The sequence below is a fragment of the Pogoniulus pusillus genome, chromosome 31 (genome assembly GCF_015220805.1).
Source record: "Pogoniulus pusillus isolate bPogPus1 chromosome 31, bPogPus1.pri, whole genome shotgun sequence".
Lineage (NCBI taxonomy): Eukaryota > Metazoa > Chordata > Aves > Piciformes > Lybiidae > Pogoniulus > Pogoniulus pusillus.
Window position 1 is genome coordinate 15,505,155 of NC_087294.1, and position 20,171 is coordinate 15,525,325.

General features: G+C 54.7%; 2 protein-coding genes across 9 annotated transcripts in view; one reads left to right on the forward strand and one right to left on the reverse strand.

Annotated features, from left to right (window-relative positions):
- Positions 1 to 2,589: 2,589 nt before the first annotated feature.
- PGM3 (phosphoglucomutase 3) lies at positions 2,590 to 13,436 on the forward strand. Of its 2 annotated transcripts, none has more exons than XM_064169269.1 (13): positions 2,590 to 2,625; positions 3,515 to 3,720; positions 4,431 to 4,615; positions 6,004 to 6,071; positions 6,361 to 6,494; positions 6,645 to 6,840; positions 7,399 to 7,556; positions 8,285 to 8,368; positions 9,354 to 9,452; positions 9,729 to 9,845; positions 10,573 to 10,695; positions 11,930 to 12,103; positions 12,474 to 13,436. In XM_064169269.1, exons 2-13 carry the CDS (start codon positions 3,517 to 3,519, stop codon positions 12,558 to 12,560), a joined length of 1,629 nt encoding a protein of 542 aa, XP_064025339.1. In that variant the 5' UTR covers positions 2,590 to 2,625; positions 3,515 to 3,516; the 3' UTR covers positions 12,561 to 13,436. The 2 variants fall into 2 exon arrangements, with proteins under 2 accessions (XP_064025339.1, XP_064025338.1); XM_064169268.1 differs by lacking the exon at positions 2,590 to 2,625 and adding an exon at positions 3,019 to 3,401.
- Positions 13,426 to 20,171, reverse strand: part of DOP1A (DOP1 leucine zipper like protein A) — a 65,780-nt gene continuing 59,034 nt past the window's right edge. For 4 of the 7 annotated variants that reach the window (XM_064169259.1, XM_064169260.1, XM_064169258.1 and 1 more), the window contains 5 exons: positions 19,733 to 19,788; positions 18,689 to 18,853; positions 16,870 to 16,999; positions 15,829 to 15,888; positions 13,426 to 14,020 (listed from right to left, as the gene is read on the reverse strand). In XM_064169259.1, the coding sequence (XP_064025329.1) occupies positions 13,715 to 14,020; positions 15,829 to 15,888; positions 16,870 to 16,999; positions 18,689 to 18,853; positions 19,733 to 19,788 (717 nt within the window). In that variant the 3' untranslated portion in view covers positions 13,426 to 13,714. The remainder of the gene's footprint in view (positions 14,021 to 15,828; positions 15,889 to 16,869; positions 17,000 to 18,688; positions 18,854 to 19,732; positions 19,789 to 20,171) is intronic. The other 3 variants (XM_064169263.1, XM_064169264.1, XM_064169261.1) reach the window with 1 other exon arrangement.

Consider the following 20,171-nt stretch of genomic DNA (forward strand, 5'->3'; position numbering starts at 1 on the left):
GGCCTGTCAGAGGCAAGAGCCAAGTGGCTTTCGAGGCTCCTGTTCCATACCAGTGCCTCTGATGCATGAACTCTGCCTAGGTGCTGCATCAGCTGCAGGACAACCAGGTCAAGAGTTACACAAAGAGTGTCTCTGGTAGGAGATGTAGTCACTGTCTCTGGAGGTGCTCAAGAAGCAAGTGCATGGCACTCTGGGCCATGGTGCTTTTAGGCTGGCAGCTGGACTCAATGCTTTTAGAGGTCTTCTCTAGCTGGAACAGTTCCCAGACCGTGTGATTCTGTACTGTGCAGTGAGGCACAGGGCAGGGGCTGCTGCTGATCTCTAAGGTGATCCAACCCAAACCATTCTGATTCTGTGCATTATTGCCATGTTAAGCAAGCACTCACCCTAGCAGAGGAAGTATTCTCAGGGGATAAAACGATTCATGTGCATCCTAGGCTGGGGAGGCCTCTAGATTATCTTGTCTCTTGCCAACCATCCCCACACTGTCTTATAATGAAGCCTGCTTCTGTCTCAAGAGCAGGAGAGAATTCCTGTTTCCTCTGTGCTGAGGCTCTGGTTAGGAGGCTTTCATCCTAGTGCCCAGTTGTGATTAGTCTAACAGCGAGAGGTCAATTGTGAAATGGATAATTATCTTTCCAGCTTCCCTGGGAAGCTACCATAGGGGGAAAGCTTTCTTCCTGCACGATCCCTCTCTATGCAGTTCAGCCTCTTTCTTGAAAGGGTGTGTTTTAGAAAGAGACCTGAGCTGGAACCTTGTTCAGCTTCCCAATAACCATGAGGCTAGCTTGTTATGCAGTAAACTCTTCTGTTTCATTACCCTTATCCCATGGAAAGTGCCTGCACTTATGGATTGAGTTTCCTGGCTTCTGTTCTCCAGTCACTGCACTCTAACCTACACCTATGCCTGTGTTCTCAGTCTGCAGAGAAGGCTCCCAGGTGACCTTCCTGTGGCCTTGCAGTGTCTGAAGGGGACTACCAGAAAGCTGGGGAGGGACTTTTTAGGCTGTCAGGTAGTGACAGGACTGGGGGGAATGGAGCAAAGCTGGAAATGGGGAGAGTCAGACTGGATATTAGACATTCTTCAGTGTGAGGGCGGCGAGAGCCTGGAAGGGTTGCCCAGGGAGGTGGTGGAAGCCTGATCCCTGGAGGTGTTAAAGGCCAGGCTGGATGAGGCTCTGGACAGCTTGTTCTAGTGTGAGGTGTCCCTGGGCATGGCAGGGGGGCTGGAACTGGCTGCTCCTTGTGGCCCCTTCCAACCCTGACTGATTCCATGATTCTTGATGCAAGTATTCACATCACTTAGTTTCCATCTGCAACTTCTCTCTAACTGGACAAACTGCTGCAGCTCCTCATACTGTATGCTTTGGGGGTTGTATTGCAGCCCATAGGCCTGGCTCCAGCCTCCTGCCACTCACCTGCACATCTTCAGAACCATCCATGAGGTCCCCCCTCAGTCTCCTCCTCTGCCAGCAGCACAGCCCCAGCTCCCTCAGGCTCTCCTCCTCGCAGAGCTGTTCCATTCCCTTCAGCTTCTCTGTGGCTCTGTGCTGGACTCTCTCCAGCAGTTCTGTGTCACTCTTGAACTGGGGGAGGCAGGACTGGACACAGGACTCCAGATGTGGCCTCAGCAGGGCAGAGCAGAGGGGCAGGAGAACCTCTCTTGACCTACTCCCCACAGCCCTTCTAACCCACCCCAGAATGGCATTGCCCTCGGGCCCAGAGCACACTGCTGGCTCCTGCTCACCCTCCCACCCACCAGGACCCCCAGAGCCCTTTCCCCTTCGCTGCCTTCCAAGAGCTCAGTCCCCAGCCTTTACCTGCGAAGCGACCCGAGGACAGCAGCAGCCGCCAGAGCCACGCAGACCATTTGCGGCTTCACTGGGGCCGCTCGGGCTCCAACCGGCACGGGAAGGCGTAGCCGGTACCGGCGTGGAGGGGACACGGGAGAGCGCAGCGGGCACCGGAGCGCAGGGGACACGGCTCTGCGTGCCGCCGCTGGGCGCCTCGGAGGAGCCAGCGGCCCGGCAGCAGCCGCAGCCCCGCTCCCGCAGCGGGGCAGAGCGGGGCCAGCCCAGGCGCTCGGGCGGAGCGGGGCACCGCCATTCCCCGCCGCTGCTAAACCCCTTCGCTCAAGGCGTGGGGCCGAGCCCAGGTTCCCGCCGGCGCTCAGCTGCCTCCGCGCAGGCTCGCAGGGGGCGCGGGGCGAGGCGGGAGCGCAGGGGCCCCTGGGGGCCGCTCGCTGCACCTGAGGCGCCGCAGGGCGCTCGCTGCCCCGGGCCGGCAGGCAGCGCCGGTGCCGCCCGGTGCCGCCATGCTCCTCTCCGCGGGCAGCTGTGGCCGCCGCTGCGCCGGCACCGCCGCAGCCTTTGCGCGGCGCCGGAGGCGCTGTGTAAGCGCTGGCGCCACCGGGGCTCAGTCTGGCGGACGGACCGGGGCTCGCCTCTGCGGAAGCTCCTCCCCGGTGTAACGCGCTGCAGCGCGGCCCAGTGCTGCTGCCGGCCCCGAGCGGCGAGGCGGCCCCGGCTGCCACGTAGCGGTGCCTGCCCCCTGCCCGCCCTGCCATTGGCCCCGAGCGGGCCTGGCCGCGCCGGCACGGGGAGGGCAGCGTGGCGGCGGCAGCAGGTGAGCGAGTGGGCAGCGGGTGCCGCGAGTGGGCAGCGGGTGCCGCGAGTGGGCAGCGGGTGCCGCGAGTGGGCAGCGGGTGCCGCGGGGGGGGGAGGGCAGCGGGTGCCGCGGGGGGGGGTTGGGGGTGCAGCGTGGCGGTGCTGGGCCTGCGTGGCGGTGCTGGGCGCGCCCCGGGCTCGCAGCCCTGCCGGGGGCGGCTGCCCGCAGCGCTGTGGCTCTCGTAGCGGCGAGCGCCGTTCCCGGCCCAGCGGCTGTCCGCGCCGCAGGTGGCCGGGGCGAGGCGGGGCCGTGCGGAGCAGCCCGGCGGAGCCAGCGGGGCAGCCAGGGGACGCTGCTGGGGGCGCCCCTCCGGCGGCCGGGACCTGAAGCGGGAGGGAGGTCGGGCAGGCGGGCAGGCTGCTGCGAGCTCGCAAGCTCTCGGGTGGCGCCGTGCCCGAGTACCAGCCGAGCCGCGGGAAGGAGCCGGTGCCCCGCGGGAGCTCTGCTCTGTCTGATCCCAGGCCCTTACCCCAGAGCCTACCTTACCGCAAGGGGAGCTGGGGCGATCGGCGAGCGCGGTCAGAGGCAGAAGGGTTGGTTGGGTTACGCAGGTCCAGGCAGAGCAGCAGGAGCCCAGGGAGGAAGACACAGGCACCAAACGCTGAGGCGTTTGTCCCCTGGCTTTTATACGTCTCAGCGAACCTGCGGGTGCAGCAGCCATCGGCATTGTTTCCTTTTCACAGCCTATCATCTCCTCCCATTGAAACATTCCAATTAGCCTCGAACCAGCACAGGTGGGAATGGTTTGCGGTGTCCCTGGGCTTCAAAATGAAATCAAGCACAGCACATCAAATGAGTGCTCACGACTCGGCTCTGCCGCTCCTGTCTGTGTTGCTTTCTTCCGCAGAGATGGATTTGGAAGCCCTTAAGAACTCCTCAGCGTTGCACCCTAAGCCCCCTGGCCTTGCTCTGCAGTATGGCACCGCCGGGTTCCGTGCCAGGGCCCAGCAGCTTGACCACATCATGTTCCGCATGGGCCTGCTGGCAGTTCTCAGGTCCAGAGCCGTGGCGGCGACTGTTGGTGTCATGGTTACTGCATCTCACAATCCTGAAGTAAGGAATCGTTTTTGTCCTTCAACAGGCAAGTGGATGGAATCAGTCTGGTGGGATCAGAGCTCTTGGTGGCACCAGGAGACCAGATCTTGAAGGCACTTGGACCTGTTTAGAACATAGAATCATAGAACGGTTTAGGTCGGAAGGGACCTCAAGGATCAGCCAGTTCCAGCCCCCTGCCGGAGGCAGGGACACCTCCCACTGGAACAGGTCACTCAAGGCCTCATCCAGCCTGGCCTTGAACACCTCCCTGGGCAACCTGCACCAGTGTCTCACCACCCTCACTGCAAACAGCCCTTTCCTAACATCAGTTTCAGTGTCCCCTCTGCCAGTTCAAACCCATTCCTCCTCATCCTGCAATGACCAGACCTTGTCAATAGTCCCTCCCCAGCCCTCCTGCAGCCCCCTTCAGATCCTGCAAGGCCGCTCCAAGGTCTCTTCGAAGCTTCTCTTCTGCAGGCTGCAGAGCCCCAACTCTTGTAGCCTGTGCTCAGAGCAGAGCTGCTGCAGCCCTCAGCATCTTGGTGGCCTCTGGACAAAGTCTTTACTGTTGCTTCCCAGAAGTGCTTCACATTTAAAGACACAATCTGATTAAACTGTCAGGGGGTTTAAATGTTCTACTTTTAGGTTGGACTGGATGATCTTGGAGGCCTCTTCCAACCTGGTTGATTCTATGATTCCATCTTCTTTTGTTTTGTTTTTCTTCTAAGGAAGACAATGGTGTAAAGCTGGTGGATCCTCTTGGAGAAATGCTGCACCCTTCCTGGGAAGAGTATGCCACACAACTGGCAAATGCAGAGGAGGAGGAGCTCCAGAGTGTCATAACAGAGATCTGCCAAAAAGCAGCAGTGAACCAGCACAAAGATGCTTCAGTTTTCATTGGCAGAGACACCAGGTGATGACAGAGTGCATGCTGCTGTTGTGGAAGGGTTAAGGTTTTGGTTGCTGGTGGGCTGGGATGTTTGGCCCCCTGCAGCCAGAGTTGTGGGGTGTTTTTTAGTGCCTACTCTGCTACCCATTAATCTGTGGTTATAGCAACCTTTTCCATTGCTGTTGCTGTGTTGTGTTCCCTGACAGCTATGGGAACTCCCTCTCTGGAGATATTCAAGAGCTGCCTGGATGCTTTCCTGTGTCATCTGCTCTAGACAGTGCTGCTCTGGCATGGGGCTTGGACTGGATGAACATTCATAGAACCAGTCAGGGTTGGAAGGGACCCCAAGGATCAGCCAGTTCCAGCCGTCCTGCCATGCCCAGGGACACCTCACACTAGATCAGGCTGTCTAGATCCTCATCCAGCCTGGCCTTAAACACCTCCAGGGATGAGGCTTCCACCACCTCCCTGGGCAACCCCTGCCAGGCTCTCGCCACCCTCATGCTGAACAGCTTCTTCCTAACCTCCAGGCTGAATCTACCCATTTCCCCCAGTCCTGTCACTCTCTGACAGCCTAAAAAGTCCCTCCTCAGATTTCTTGTAGCCCCCTTTCAGATACTGGAAGGCCACAAGAAGGTCACCTGGGAGCCTTCTCCTCTCCAGACTGAACAGCCCCAACTGCCTCAGTCTGTCTCCACAGGAGAGGTGCCCTCTGCTCCTCCTTGTGGCCCTTCTCTGGACCCCTTCCAGCACCTCCATATCCCTCTTGTCCCAGGGGCTCCAGAACTGGATGCAGCACTCCAGGTGGGGTCCTTTCCAACCCCTAACATTCCATGAATCCATGTGGCTCTGTGAGCTCCTGGCACTGTTTCTGACCTGTGTCTGTGTGTGTTCAGTAGTTTATTTGTCTCTGCAATTCTCTGGAGTGGTGGCTTTAAAACTTCCGTGTTGGGAGGTGCCTACAGTACCTAAAGGTGTGGATTTCTTCAAACTGAATCTAAGCCTAGTGAGAGGAAGCTTTGATTCTACAGAATCATAGAATGGATTAGGTTGGAGGAGACATCAAAGCTCAGCCAGTTCCAACCCCCTGCCATAGGCAGGGACGCCTCCTCCTGGAACAGTTTGCTCAAGGCCTCATCCAGCCTGGCCTTGAACACCTCAAGGGAGCCTGTGGAGCACAGAAGCACAGAATGGGGTCAAAGATCTTACTCTGTGCTTCTGTGCTCCACATCCTCCCTGGGCAACCTGTGCCAGTGTCTCACCACCCTCACTGCAAACAACTTCTTCCCAACATCTAGTTTAAATCTCCCCTCTTCAAGTTTAAACCCATGAGTTCTTCCACACGTGCTGCCTCCCCAGCTCCAGCACAGCTGTCTTCTCAAAGGTCAGTGTTTGTATCTGTTGTTTTCCAGGCCAAGCAGCGAGCAGCTTTCCCAGGCAGTAGTAGATGGCATCTCTGTTCTAGGTGGCCAGTACCACGGTATGTTAAACCCTAATTCTAGTCTGATTTCAAGTTGTTATGGAAACATGACTGTTAGGTAGAGCTGACAGACACCATTTCCACCTCCCCTTGTGACAGTCTTTCAGGGGCAGCTGCATGGCTTTAACACAAGCAGGGAGTCTTCCATCTTTCCATAACTCCATTTGAAAGACACCACGAGTCTCTTGCACTGCATTTATCTGTTGTAGAGGAGCAGCTGCTGTACAGCTTCTGAGGGGGAATTAATTCAGTGTTCTGTTTGTGAAGATTGTGCCTTTATTTTGTGTAGACTATGGTCTGGTGACAACACCACAGCTGCATTACCTGGTCTGCTGTCAGAACACCCAGGGGCAGTATGGCAGAGCAACGCTGGAAGGCTATTATGAAAAGCTGTCCAGAGCTTTCACAGAGCTGATGAAGCAGGTGAATGTTGGCTGCTGCTGCTCCATGCCCATGTACAAAAGTAGTAGCTTCTCTTTGTTAGCCTCTCTGGCTCTGAACTTTTCACTTCGGCATGCTTCTAGGGGTGGTTTCACTAGGGGATGAGTTCACTTTGCCTCTTCTTCCCCTAAGGCTCCCAGCTCTGGAGAGCATCAGAGGCACCTGAAGGTTGACTGTGCCAATGGAATAGGAGCCCTGAAGCTGTCAGAGATGGAGCCCTACTTTCCAAAGGAGGTGCTAATTCACCTGTACAATGATGGAACCAAGGAGAAACTCAATCACCTCTGTGGTGCAGACTTTGTGAAAGTCAACCAGAAAGCTCCTAGAGGTACATAGTAATGTTATATCCTGCTGTGAAGGGCCTGGAGAGTGAATCTGCTGAGGAGAGTGAGGGAGCTGGAGCTGGGCAGTGTGGAACAGAGGAGGCTGAGGGCAGAGCTCATTGCTGGCTGCAGCTACCTGAAGGGACACTGTGGAGAGGCTGCTGCTGGGCTCTGCTCACAGGGAACTGGAGGTAGAACAAGGGGGAATGGCCTCAAGCTGAGCCTGGGGAGGGTTTGATGGAGAGAGTGGTGAGGGAGTGGAATGAGCTGCCTGGGGAGGTGGTGGAGTCCCCCAGCCTGGCTGTGTTTCAGGGTGGTTTGGATATGGTGCTTGGGGCTATGGTTGAAGGTGAATCTTGTAGAGCAGGGTTCTGGGTTGGACTTGGTGCTCCTGAGGGGCTGTGCCAGCCTGCATGTCTGAGTGATTCTGTGAAACTCAGGTGGGGTGGCTCTGTAGCTCTCCTCTGCCCCAGCCTGATTGACTTTCTGCGCACTGTGGGACTAATGTGAACGTTTTGTATCTTTTTGTGCCTCTAAGTTGCATTCCTGACTTTGTGCACTAGGGCTGGACCTGAAGCCCAACGAGAGATGCTGCTCGTTTGATGGTGATGCAGACAGAATTGTCTATTACTACGAGGACACAAGTGGCCATTTTCACCTGATTGATGGAGATAAAATAGCAACTTTGATTAGTATCTTCCTTAAAGAACTTCTTGCCAAGGTAACTCTAAGATGAAATGAAGGTTGGCACTTTGATTTGTAAATAGCCTAGGGCTGCCATGGCAGTTTGTAAGGTTTGTGGTCTCCCTACCTCTGCCTAAAGTGACCCCAGTTTAAAAAGAGATCAGTTCTGTGCCACTGGGCACTCTATTTGCATGAGAGTTTGCTTGTGGCTAGGGCTTGGCATGGCATCATTCCAGACCCACTGAGCTACAGAGTGTCCTCTCCCCACAGGGGACAGAGGGGAAAAAGCTTTTCTTCCTCACACATCCTCAGACCTGGTGTCTGTGGTACTAAAGCTAGATGAGGCACCTACCTTTCTTGTCTGAGACCAGCTCATCCCTTAACCTGTGTCAGAGCTGGCCAGTGAGGAGACCCTGGGGTGCCTCAGCCTTGGCTTGCTTTGCCTGTGCTGCCTGTGTATGTGGCCTCACGTGCTGCCAAGTGCACTGAGCTTGCTGAATCTGCAAAAGGAGTTGGGAAAGCTTCGAGTTCAGATGGCTGCTCCCAGCCAGATACCAAAACATGATCAGAGAGACCTGGGCATGGACTTTCATAGGGTCTTGGACAATAGAAGTGCTCCAGGAGCCAGTGCCTTCTGCTGCTCAGGAGGTTCAAGTGCCTGGAGGAGAACGTGTGTCTATGAGTTGTGCTTAGCCCCGTGTTGATGCTGCTGGTGTGGCTGTGTGCCTGCTGGGCAGCAGCAGAGCTGTCTCTTGGTTTGCTCAGGTGGGACAGAGCTCTGCGCTGGCAGTGGTGCAGACGGCGTACGCCAACGGCAGCTCCACGCACTACCTGCAGGAGACACTGAAGGTAGGCTCCAGCCCTTCTGCTCTTTGCTGCCACTGGGTTTGCCTTTCAGGTGCAGGCTACTGCAGTACCACTGCTAGGAGAGTTTGGACTAGGCTGAAAGAAATGGTTCTGTCAACCCTGCTGAAGTCTTCCCAGAATCATGGGATGGTCTGCATGGAAGGGACCTCCAGAGCTCACCCAGTCCAACCCCCTCTGCACTCAGCAGAGATAGCCTAAACTAGAGCAGGTTGCTCACAGCCCTCTCCAGCCTCACCGTGAATATCTCCAGGCATAGGGCCACAACCACCTCCCTGGGCAACCTGTTGCAGTGTTCCAGCAGCCTCATGCTGCAGAACCTGTTCCTAACATCCAGTCTGAATCTGCTCTGTTCTCATCCTGTTCTTGCAGCCCTTTGCAGGCAGTCTCTGTGCAGCCTTCGTGTAGCCCCCTTCAGGCAGTGGCAGGCTGCTACCAGGTCTGCCCAGAGCCTTCTCTTCTCCAGGCTACACAGCCTGTCCTCATAGCAGAGGTGGTAAAGGAGCTGCAAGGGAGTAAAGCTGAAAAATTCCAGTCACATAACTTGAAAACGTGTGGCAAAAGTTAAACACAATCCCTCGTTACTCCTGGGCCAGCCTGAGGCCTTTATGCCCCAGTGAAAGCTGTTTGCTCAGCCGCTGCCTGGCTGGGCTGTGCAGTGTTCGCTACCAGAGCAGTGCTAAGGTGGTGGTGCAGGTTGGTGTTCCCCAAGATCAGGGAAGGAAGTGAGGTGTTCTTGGGGTTAGAGTGGTTTATACAAGCAGCCTTTATTTCCACGTGAATAAACCAAACCTTCTGAAGCAGATCTGCAGGCACAGTGGATAATTTTAGCTGTGAGGAGTCAGTAGTTGTGAGATATGAGAGTCTGCCTGGGCTGGTGCACAGCTCCTGGTGCTTCACCTGCAGTTCCTGTTCTGCTGAGGGCAAGCTCTGACCCTGTTTCCCTTCTCTGAATATCCTTGGGCTGCAGGTCCCTGTGCACTGTGTCAAAACAGGAGTGAAACATTTGCACCACAAGGCTCAGGAGTTCGATGTTGGTGTTTACTTTGAGGCAAATGGGCACGGTACAGTAAGTACAAGCACTTAATGCATGAAGATCAGCCAGTATGGGCTGGAGGAGGCCTCTTCACTTTCTGCTTCCATTTACAAACAAGGTTTTTCTCTCCCTGATTGAGAGCAGACTTGTTTACCCCTCCTGTCTTTATCATAGCATTGCTACCAACCCCTCTGTGCTTAGATGAATTCAAGGTAGCAAACCTTAATGGTAGTTATTTGGGCTTAAATGAGAAAAGGCACTTCCTAGATCATGATGTGGTCTTGACAAGGTCTTCCCTTTTTATTGCAGGTATTATTTAGTAAAGCTGCTGAAACTAAAATCAGACAACTGGCAAAAGAGGAGAAGGATGCTGAGAAAAGAGACGCAGCAAAGGTGCTTGGAAACATGATTGACCTTATTAATCAGGTGAGAAGTGAGGGAAACAAAGCACCATGGTGCCAGTGACAGGGCTGGCTCCTTGTGAGTACCTGCTGCTGCCAGGGACTGCTGGAGCAGGAAGTAAGGATGGGGCTGTGGTAGGAGGAGCTGTGAGGAAAAGGGCAGGAACATCTTCAGAACCACGTAGGTACATCATGAGGGGATGCAGAATGCTTCTGGCTGGCTCAGTCCTCTGGCTTCAGACCCAGAGAGGGAGAGGGCTGACTTGGGAAGCTAGTGACAGGGTGTGACTTGCTCCTGATTCGACAGCAAGTGGTCTGTTTGTTATTTCTCACCCAGCTGTGTGCTGTGGGAGGATGGGGGTGTGCCAGCGCCCATGAGCACACAGCTTGGTGCTCCATGCCACAGCACAGGCATTGCTCACTTGGGGCAGTGCCAAGTCATAGGTCACAGGCCTGAAAGCATTCTGAGCCCAGAGTGGAGGGCAGGTGTTTGTCCTCCTTAGGAGAGGTGAAGCCTAGCAGAGCTTCTGGCAGAGCTCTGCAGGTGTGCTGCTGCTGCTGCTGTTCTGAGCACAGGGGCAGCGTGGAAATGAGGGAAAAACAAATCATCACCCAGAGCAGACCAACAGCTGCTGACCTTAGGCTCTCAGACTGAGGCAAGTCAGCCTGGTGGCATTTCCACTGTCAGCAGCTGGAAGCTCACTGATCAAATCGTGCCTTCAGCGCTGCTTTCTCTCCTCTGTCTTCAACAGACAGTCGGTGATGCAGTCTCAGACATGTTAGTAATTGAAGCAATCCTGGCTCTGAAAGGGCTGAGTGTGCAGCAGTGGGATGCCATCTACACCGACCTTCCAAACCGGCTGCTCAAAGTTCAGGTGAGCCACAGAGCAGGCTGCCTCCTGGAGCCCTGCTGGCAGCATCTCCTGCCTGCACAGCTTCAGCACAGCTTTATTTCAAACCCCAAACAGCCCAAGAAAGGGCAGGAGGAGGCCAAACAAGCCATGAAGCAGCCCAGAGAGGGGGGTCTGGAATTTTGCTTGCACTAACATTAAAGTGTGACAAAAGCCAACTCTGTTGGGTGGGAAAGCTGCCCCAGACAGTTCACATTTTGCCTTGGAGGTGCTCTCCTAACTTTCAGATTAGAAAAATGCTCCTCTAAGGCTCCTGCCTGCTGGACAGCTCTGGCTGCTGTGCCACTTTGTATACATTGAATACTGGAGGCTGCATGAGGCACTTAGTGCCATGGATTAGTTAACGAGGAGGTGTTTGTTAGGTGATAGGTTGGACTCTGATCTTAGAGGCCTTTTCTAACCTGGTTAATTCTGTGCTTCTGTGATTCAAGCTCGCTCTTCTCTGTCCTCTTCTGCATTCAGCTGAAGAGCTTAACCAGAACAGGGTTCCAGGTGGTGGCATTCTGCTAGACACAGCAACCAGACCATGGCACTAAGTGCCCCAGCCAGGCTTTGCTTCAGCACCTCCAGGGACTATGACTCCACCACCTCCCTGGGCAGCCCATTCCAATGCCAATCACTCTCTCTGCCAACAACTTCCTCCTGACATCCAGCCTGAACCTGCCCTGGCACAGTTTGAGGCTAGGTCCCCTTCTTCTGTCCCTGGGTGCCTGGCAGAAGAGCCCAACCCCACCTGGCTACAGCTTCCCTTCAGGGAAGCACAGCACAGCCTCCTCTTTCTGCAGGCTGCACACCCCCAGCTCCCTCAGCCTCTCCTCCAGGCCCCTACCCAGCTTTGCTGCCCTTCTCTCAATACCTTCCAGCACCTCAACATCTCTCTGCAATTGAGTGGCCCAGAACTGGACACAGCACTCAAGGCGTGGCCTGAGCAGTGCTGAGCACAGGGGCAGAAGAACCTCCCTTGTCCTGCTGCCCACACTGCTCCTGAGCCAGCCCAGGATGCCATTGGCTCTGCTGCCCACCTGGGCACTGCTGCCTCCTCTTCAGCTCCTCTCTCCCAGCACCCCCAGGTCCCTCTCTGCCAGGCTGCTCTCAGCCACTCTGTCCCCAGCCTGTAGTGCTGCTTGGGGTTGCTGTGGCTGAAGTGCAGACCCCTGCCCTCGGCCGTGTTTGATCCCGTCCCTCTGGCGCGCTGCAGGTGGCGGACAGGCGGGCGGTGGGCACAGCGGACGCGGAGCGGCGAGCGGTCAGCCCCGCGGGGCTGCAGGAGCAGATCGATGCCCTGGTGAAGCGGCACAGGCTGGCTCGAGCCTTCGTCCGCCCCTCCGGCACGGAGGACGTGGTGCGGGTGTACGCCGAGGCAGACACACAGGTCAGAGCTCCCACGGCCTGCAGCCGCAGGGGAGGGGTGTTAAACGACCTCCCTAGCAGCGGGGGATGGAGGGAGGAGGATGTGGCCAGGCTTGGCCTTTGGTCATACTCTGCAGGTGCCACAGAGCCACAGAATGTTAGAGATTGGGACTGCCAGAGCTGATCCAGTCCAACTCCCCTGCCAAGGCAGCATCACTCAGGGTAGCCCATACAGGAATGCATCCACGAGGGTTTGAAAGTCTCCAGCGACTCCACAGCCTCTCTGGGCAGCCTGCTCCAGGGCTCTGCCAACCTGTTTGATTCTATGATTCTGTGACCTGCTCCAACCTTGTCTGGCTGACCTCAGCCTAACTCTGTTAACCCCTTCGCAGGAGGCCGCGGATGCCCTCGCCCATGAAGTGGCCCTGGCTGTTTACCACCTGGCTGGTGGCAAAGGAGCACCCCCCCAGCCCATATAAGGACTGCCCTTCAGATGCACAATTGGACTTCTCTTTTTCATGTTACTCTCTGCACCACCTGCTCTGTGGCCACTCAGTAGAAAGGACTCAGCAGAACCTACTGGAATATTATTCTGCTTACTCTTGACCTCTCTTAGCAACTTACCTCCTAGCGAGCTGCTCTGGCTGCTGGGTGTGCCCCCTCTGCTGAGCCTTCCCAGCTCGGGAAGCTGCAGGGACTTAGAGCTGACTCACTTCTTGACAGGTAGTGGCTCCATCATGCCCAGAGGGAATTCTGCCCCCTGCCTCAGCTTATTTCATAGGTTACTGTCATGTTGTGCCTGCAGTCCCAGCCCCATGCCCTCTGCTCACACGGCTTTTGCCTCAAGCTGTGTGGTGACTGCTGGCAGTAGCTGCAGCACCCCATGCTGCTGTGGAAACCTCCTCCTCACCTCCCCACAGCAAGAAAGCATCTGGGTGTGGGCAGAAAGTAGGGGCTGGGCATTCAGTTCACCTCAGATCAAGAGGGAAACAGGTAAGGAAAAGGAGTTCTTGCAGTGTCATCTTCATTAGATACTTCAGACATTAAGGCATTGCTTGGAAAGGGATTTGCAGTGCCAGTATCTGGGAAGGGACAGAGACAAGGTTGCCTCTCCGGCTCTTCCTGCTCCTAGCAGTGTGAAGATGCAATGTTCAACACACAAATACCTCCCCGCTGCCTACTTCAGTTCAGAGTAGCTACCTCTGGCAAATGTATTTTTCACTGCACTCCTCTTTTCACTCCTGCACAATTTTCAAAGGCTGAAAGAAAAAACAATACTAATTAAAACCCAACCCCCCCCCCCCCCCAAAAAGCAGCAACCTCCCAAATAAACTGGCACCAAACTGGAAAAAAAATGTGCACCTTGTATTTTGTTTGGTTTAAAGACAGAACTGGAGACAACGAAACATGGACTGGAAAGAGTAGGCACCATAATCAATATGAGCCACCAGCAGTTACACTTGATTCAGGCCACCTCCAGAGCTCTTCTCTTATGTACAAATATGTAACTTAAATACACCACAGAGCAGTTGGTTACCTACAGAGTAAGAAAAGGATCCTGTGCAGCTGGGCAGGGCACGGTGCTTCGCTGCCAGAGCTGCGCCACACAGGAGCTGAGCAGCACCACCTGGCTTTATGTTTTTACCACACCTTCCAGAAAATCCTTCTCCACCATTTCTTCTATCTTCTGCCTTGCTTTGCTGGAGAAGGTCTTGAGGTTCTCCATCTTTATGTCCTTACTTGGAAAGCAGTTGGGGTAAAGGACAGGGCTCCCTGAGTGTCCCACGCACCTGCTCGTCACTTTGCTGTTGAAAACTTGACTGAGGACGTTGAAGAAAGGCAGAAGCTGCTCGATGCTGCGGACGGTGTAGATGGTTAGAAGCAAGTGGCCTGGTTCCCAGCTGAGTGTCTTCCCTGAGCTGTCCTCCTCTGGGTTCTTCTGTAAAGCGAGGGAAGTGGGAAATCATACAGGGCAGACCAGACAAAGCAGGCTGAAAATACACCACCAATGCCCACGGAAGTGCCCTGGCAGCCACCACCCTGCTGCCCTGCAGAGCTGCTCCTGGTGCAGCCCACTGGCTACTGCCGACAGCCCAGGCTGGTGAGAGGCAGTACTGCAGCTGCTTCCAGAGCAGGTTGCTATCTAGTGCCACTGCCAGCTTTAGTGCCAGCAAACCTCAGGGGAAGTGAGGAGAGAAACCTTTCACTTTGAAGGGAGAATTCAGGTTTCGGGAAGAGCAAAAGCTGTGCTGGTTCTAGTGTCAGAAGTGACGCAGCAGGGAGGCACTGAGCAACCCTCTGAAGCTGACACTGGGGGGCAAAGGTTCAGTAACTGATGGAGACTTTGGTTACACCTCCCATTTCATGGGGTTGGATTTCAGAGTTTCAGGAACCCCACCAGCAAAGGCAGCAGTCACACACCAGATGCTGACAGGCAGTGCCGGCACACTGCTGGAGCCCCTGTTCAGGGTTGCATACTACAGTACCCCAGCACTAGCACCCAGCTGCTGACATGGCACTCTGCACTCACTGCCTCTCTCCTGCAGGCAAAGCCCACGTTCCAGTCTGGACAAGAAGGTGCTGTCACCACAGAAACACATTGCTTGGCCTCCCAGTATGGCTTGACAAACCATACTGGACAGCTTCTACCGTGGAGCAGAGTTGCAGAACTACAGGGTTTTGTTCTGTGAGGAAGGAGAAAAGTAGCATAAAGGCCACACTAAGGCCAGCAGCCTCCTGAGCCACCTCTGACCAACAGCTCTGTCCCCCTGCTGAGGCAGGAGTTGAGGAGCTCCCCAGCTCCTGAAGAGCTTTGCAATGCAGGGGGGTGAGGGAAGAGTGCAACAGTGGGAGCAGACGTAAGGGGAGGCTTACTGACTGCAGAGCCTTTGAGTACACAGCCTTCAAGAGAGGATGAAGGCAAAAACTGCATTTGTTAAAGTGAAGAAACTATCTTGGGCAATTGGGGAGCCTAAACAGCATCCACTGCACAAGGCTACAAGGAGTTGAAAATGCACTGGGACTGTACTTAAGTGTTTTAACCTGGTAGCTCAGCTCCCTGCCACAGGGTGTTACTATCCCTGCTCTCCAAGCCTGATGAAAAACTAAGCTCTAAAGGATCAGAACAAAGGGGAGACTGAATTCCAACACAGAGAAGAAGGTGTTGATGCCTCCTGTTTATATCAAGATAGTTTTAAGGTCTGTGCATGGAAAAACATCACACTGGGGTCACAGGAGAGAGGCTGCTCAGTGTGGGTTGTCTGCCATGCTTAGCACCAGCCAGTGGTGTGCAGCAAGGATCAGTGTGGCACAGCAGAGAGCCAAATCCCAACCCTCTGAGCAATGAAATGCAACCTGCCCAAGCCATTCCTCACAGCAGTACCTGCTAAGCCAACCCCACTGACTGCTCAGACCCTTCCAAGAGCAGCTGCTGAGGGATTGGGTTTCACTCAAGCCATTCAGCAGGAACTATTTACTGTTATACTCACTGGCAGTCTGAATTCTTACAGTCACCACTGCCCTCCTGTAATCTACTGCATGTGGGAAACCAAGAGAGATTTTTGAGGTATCTATAAAAACAAAGGCCCTTGTGACTGCTTCACTTCCACATAAGCCTCTCCATTTTGCCCTCTAACAAGACTGATCTCGCTCAGTTCTGAAAGCTCAATGCTGCCCAAGGCCTTGAGGCGATGGTATTAGATTATGGCAAGCTTGTTTCACAACTCAAGCATCAAAGGCCACCCTCACCTGATGCTTGGCCATCTCCATTCCCTCCAAAACCACCGTCTTAAAGTCCTCCTGTTTGTCCTGTGGAAGGAAAGAGGAGAACTTTCAGACTGCATTTCAGGTATCAACCTCGTCCTTTGCCATGAAGGCTGTGCAGCTGCTTGGCTGGGGGCTGCCCCCAGGAGGCCCTGGCCCTCTGCAGGGCAGGCTCTGGAGCTAACGTGGCCAAGACACCATCAGACAACAGCAGCACTGCAGCTTGCTCTGTTTACAGCCAGGAGCACCGAAGGAGCTCTTTAAAGGATGCTGCCTTCAGACAGAGCCTGAGCAGCACCATACTGCAGCAGTCTGAGCACTGGTCAGAGTGCCCTGAAGGAAATGAAGACCCACTGGAACCTTTGCTCAGGAAGAGATTTTGCCTACAAGAAACCTGCAGCTTTCTGCAACACTTCTCCTCTGCACTAAGAACCTGGAGGTCAACCTTCAGCACCTCTTGTTTCTCTCACGGCACACACAGTGTGCAACTGCTGCCATGGCTGGGGGGGTTCCAGAAATTCCAGCAGCTTTTCTGTAGCCCTGAAGTGTCCTGTGTGGAATCCCTGACCTGGGGCACCTGTCCCAACACGCAGTACTCACCAGCAGTCTGTTTTAAGCACCACAGGTACTCTGTCATTCATGCAGAGGGATCCTGTGGAGTGTGTATCTTTCTGCTTGTGGCTTATTTGTGTTCTTGTTTTCTGCACCCCCCCACGTGTGGTTTCTGCCTGATGCTGACTTGTCACCACGCCAGTGAGAGCCTCCCACACCAGACAAAGTCAGAATCACCAGCACCATGCAGGCTGGCACAGCCCCTCAGGAGCACCAAGTCCAACCTCGAACCCTACACTCTACAAGATTCACCTTCAACCACAGCCCCAAGCACCACATGCAAAACTCCTCCCCGCCCTCAGCGTTAATCCCCCAGCCCACACGAATCTCCCTGAGTGGGCGGTGCTGCTGGGCGCGGTGCAGGAGGAGCTGGCCGAGCAGAGCAGCGCAGAGCAGCGCGGCAGCGGGAGGCACCTTGGCTTTCTTCCGCAGCAGCTTGGCCAGCCGCACCACGTAGGGCTTGAACTCCCGCTGGTGTGTGCCCTGCCGACGCACTTCCAGGCCGGAATCATCTGATGCCTCTGGAATGAAAGCCCAGCGGTACCTGTTGGGAGAGCAACACAGGCAGGCATCAGCCCTGGGGAGCACTCAGCCCTTAGAATCACAGAACAGGTAAGGCTGGAAGGGACCTCAAGGATCAGCCAGTTCCAACCCCCCTGTGCCATAGGCAGGGACACCTCCCACTAGAACAGGTTGCTCAAGGCCTCATCCAACCTGGTCCTGAACACCTCCAGGGAGGTATGGAACACAAAAGCACAGAATGGGATCCCACTCTGTGCTTTTGTGCTCCACAACCTCCCTGGGCAACCTGTGCCAGGCTCTCACCACCCCCACTGCAAACAACTTCCTCCTAACAGCCACTTTCAGTCTCCCCTCTGCCACTTCAAACCCATTCCTCTTCCTCCTGCCATGACAAGACCTTGTCAGTAGTCCCTCCCCAGCCCTCCTGGGGCCCCCTTCAGATCCTGCAAGGCCACTCCAAGCTCTCCTGGAAGCCTTCTCCTCTGCAGGCTGCAGAGCCCCAACTCTCTCAGCCTGTGCTCAGAGCAGAGCTGCTGCAGCCCTCTCAGCATCTTTGTGGCCCTTCGACCAGATCAGCAGGAGAGGGAATTCACTGAGGTGTCAAGGAAAAAGTGGGGGTGGGGAAATCAAACCCAATTCCGACACCAAACATCAGTCTGTGAAAGGCGAGAACGAGAGCTCTCTACAGCTACCTGAAGGGAGGTCATAGCCAGGGGTTGGGCTCTTCTGCCAGGCACCCAGGGACAGAAGAAGGGGACACAGCCTCAAGATATGCCAGGGCAGGTTCAGGCAGTGCAGTGTAAGGAAGAAACAAGACCCTCTCTTCCATCCCGGCTGCCTTCTCATTTCTTTGTATTCAGCAAATACAAAGATGTTTTCCACTCTTTCCCTCCCTCCTCAACAAAACAGAATCACAGAACTAAGCAGGTTGGAAAAGACCTCTGGGATCATCGAGTCCAACCTAGCACCTAACATCTTCTAATTAACTAAGCCATGGCACTAAGTGCCTCATGCAGCTCCCTCTTAAACGCCTCCAGAGATGGGGACTCCACCACCTCCCCAGGCAGCCCATTCCTGTGCCAATCACTCTTGCTGGGAAGAACTGCAAAATCAAATCACAGGGTTGCAGACTCATCAAATCAGCATAGCAGGGGCTGGAGATGGAGCCCAGCCCCCCTGCCCCAGCAGGATCACCCAGCAGGCTTCCAGTGTTCTGGGAAATCTCCAGCACCTCTCTGGGCAGAAGCACTGAGGAAGCAGTTTGCAGCTAGGCACATTAGTGAGCAAGAAACGCCCAGGGGGTCCCCTTCACAAGCAGGTTTGATGCAGACAGACCCCGCAGGAGTAATGTGAGTGAGTCACGGCTGAGAGGAGGAGCAGTCTGGTCCCAGGCATTAGTCACCCAGACCTGTGGGTGTATTTTGACACCTCAGACCTTACTGCAGCTGAATACTTGGAGAAGAAAGTACTTCAGTGAATCACTACTCTTGATTAGCTGACAAGCGTGGGGCATCTCTTGCTGTAGGCCAAATCAAACCAGCCTGAACTCATTTGGTGCACAGCATTGGGGCCACCCTGACACTGCCAGCCCTGGGTGAAGTCTGGGGAAGGCAGGGCAGGGGAACAGGGAAACAAAGAGTTTTATACACAAGGGTTTTGCCAAGAGACATGGAGAAGCATTCCAAACCTAAACGACAGGATCTCTACTCACATCTGAAACTGAGGCAGGTTTTCAGAGGGCAAAGCCAGGGCCAAGTCCAGGAATTTGCAAGCAGACAGGTAGAGGTTGAGCCACCTCTGGCTGTTGTAGGAGGTGGAGAAGCCATTGCCTCCCGTGTACGTCGTCTCCAGACCAGCAACAGACGGGCCAGAAGTCCTGAAATAAGCGACAGCAGGCAAGTGAGTCACAACAGCCTTCTGCCACCGTGGCAAGAGCAGCTTCCTTAGCTTGCCCTTACAAGCAGACATCTCTCTGTGCACCAGCTTCATCCTGAGCTCACAAACCAAACCAGAGCCCTGCCACCCCACACTCTGGATGGATTCTGCGTGCTTGAGGTGTATGATGAAGTGTTAGCACACAGCAAGCATGCTATGATGTATCTTATTCTCATCAGCCACCTCAGTGAAGAGGAAGCTTGGGATTGCCAGTCACATCCAGAGCAGTTTATTGGCAGGAAGAAGTCTCCTAAAGAAGAAAGAGAATCTAGGGGGGAAAAGGGTGAAGGGCAAGATTTGGGAGAGTATCTCCTGTTTGCTGGAGAAATCTGCCTCTGCTGCTAGCATTGGCTGAAACTGGATCATGCTGTGCAGGAGGCAGATGGCATAGAAGCGGACAATGGAACAAGAGAAATGTTCTGCTTCATCTTTATGCCTGTGTGATGCCAGAAGGAGCCTTTACTGTCATTTAGACCAAAGCAGACTGCATCAGCACTAGTGCGAACGATCCAGAGGAGCTCTGGTGCCATGGCATGCATTGCAGCTGCAGCAGCAGTGCCATTTCAGCCAGGAAAGCACTGGAAGAGCTGACAAACGTGTCCTCTGCACCTTGCCTTGTTAGTCTGTGAGCAGTCTGACAGTGGGACTTGTTTTCCTTTCACCCTGGTACTGCAGTCTGACTGAACTACCTTCAACCTGTCCTTCTCAGCTGAGCTGGGGAATCCTTTGCCAGGAAAACCCTGTAAGCAGCTACTGGAATGGCAGCAGCAGGCCAGGAGGCTGTTACCAAGTGAAACAAGTGGGAAGTGCTCAGGTTTACCTGGAGATGTCTTCATCAGCAGTGAGCTCCTGTTCCATCAGCAAGAACACCTGCACCTGAAGATCAAATGCTACATTTTAATGTCAGGTTTTATGGACTCTGACTGAGGGAAATGCTGTAGGGAAGAATGAGTAATAAGCCTTAGAAGAACTCTTTGGAGCTTTATTTCCATTCCTGGATGACAACTGCTACCCTAAAGCTCTTCCTGTCATATATAGGCCATGAGCAATTGGCTCCTCTATAGCCAGGGAAGCTCTCAAAGACTGATCCCCTGCACTGCTCACACCGTATGACCTCCAAGACACAGGACTCACATAATGCAGCAGTCAAGCCCAGAAGCACTTGCAGGAGTTTTGGGAGTGTGGTAACCTGTGTAAAGGCCAGGGGACAGCACAGCAACCAGAGGGCCATGCAGGAATGGGTTTCCTATTTCTCTGTT

Coding starts and splice junctions, on each gene's coding strand:
- PGM3 (XM_064169269.1), top strand. CDS start 3,517: ATGGATTTGGAAGCCCTTAAGAACTCCTCAGCGTTGCACCCTAAGCCC. Junction 7,557..8,284: donor TTAAAGAACTTCTTGCCAAG/GTAACTCTAAGA, acceptor TGGTTTGCTCAG/GTGGGACAGAGCTCTGCGCT. Junction 10,696..11,929: donor ACCGGCTGCTCAAAGTTCAG/GTGAGCCACAGA, acceptor GGCGCGCTGCAG/GTGGCGGACAGGCGGGCGGT.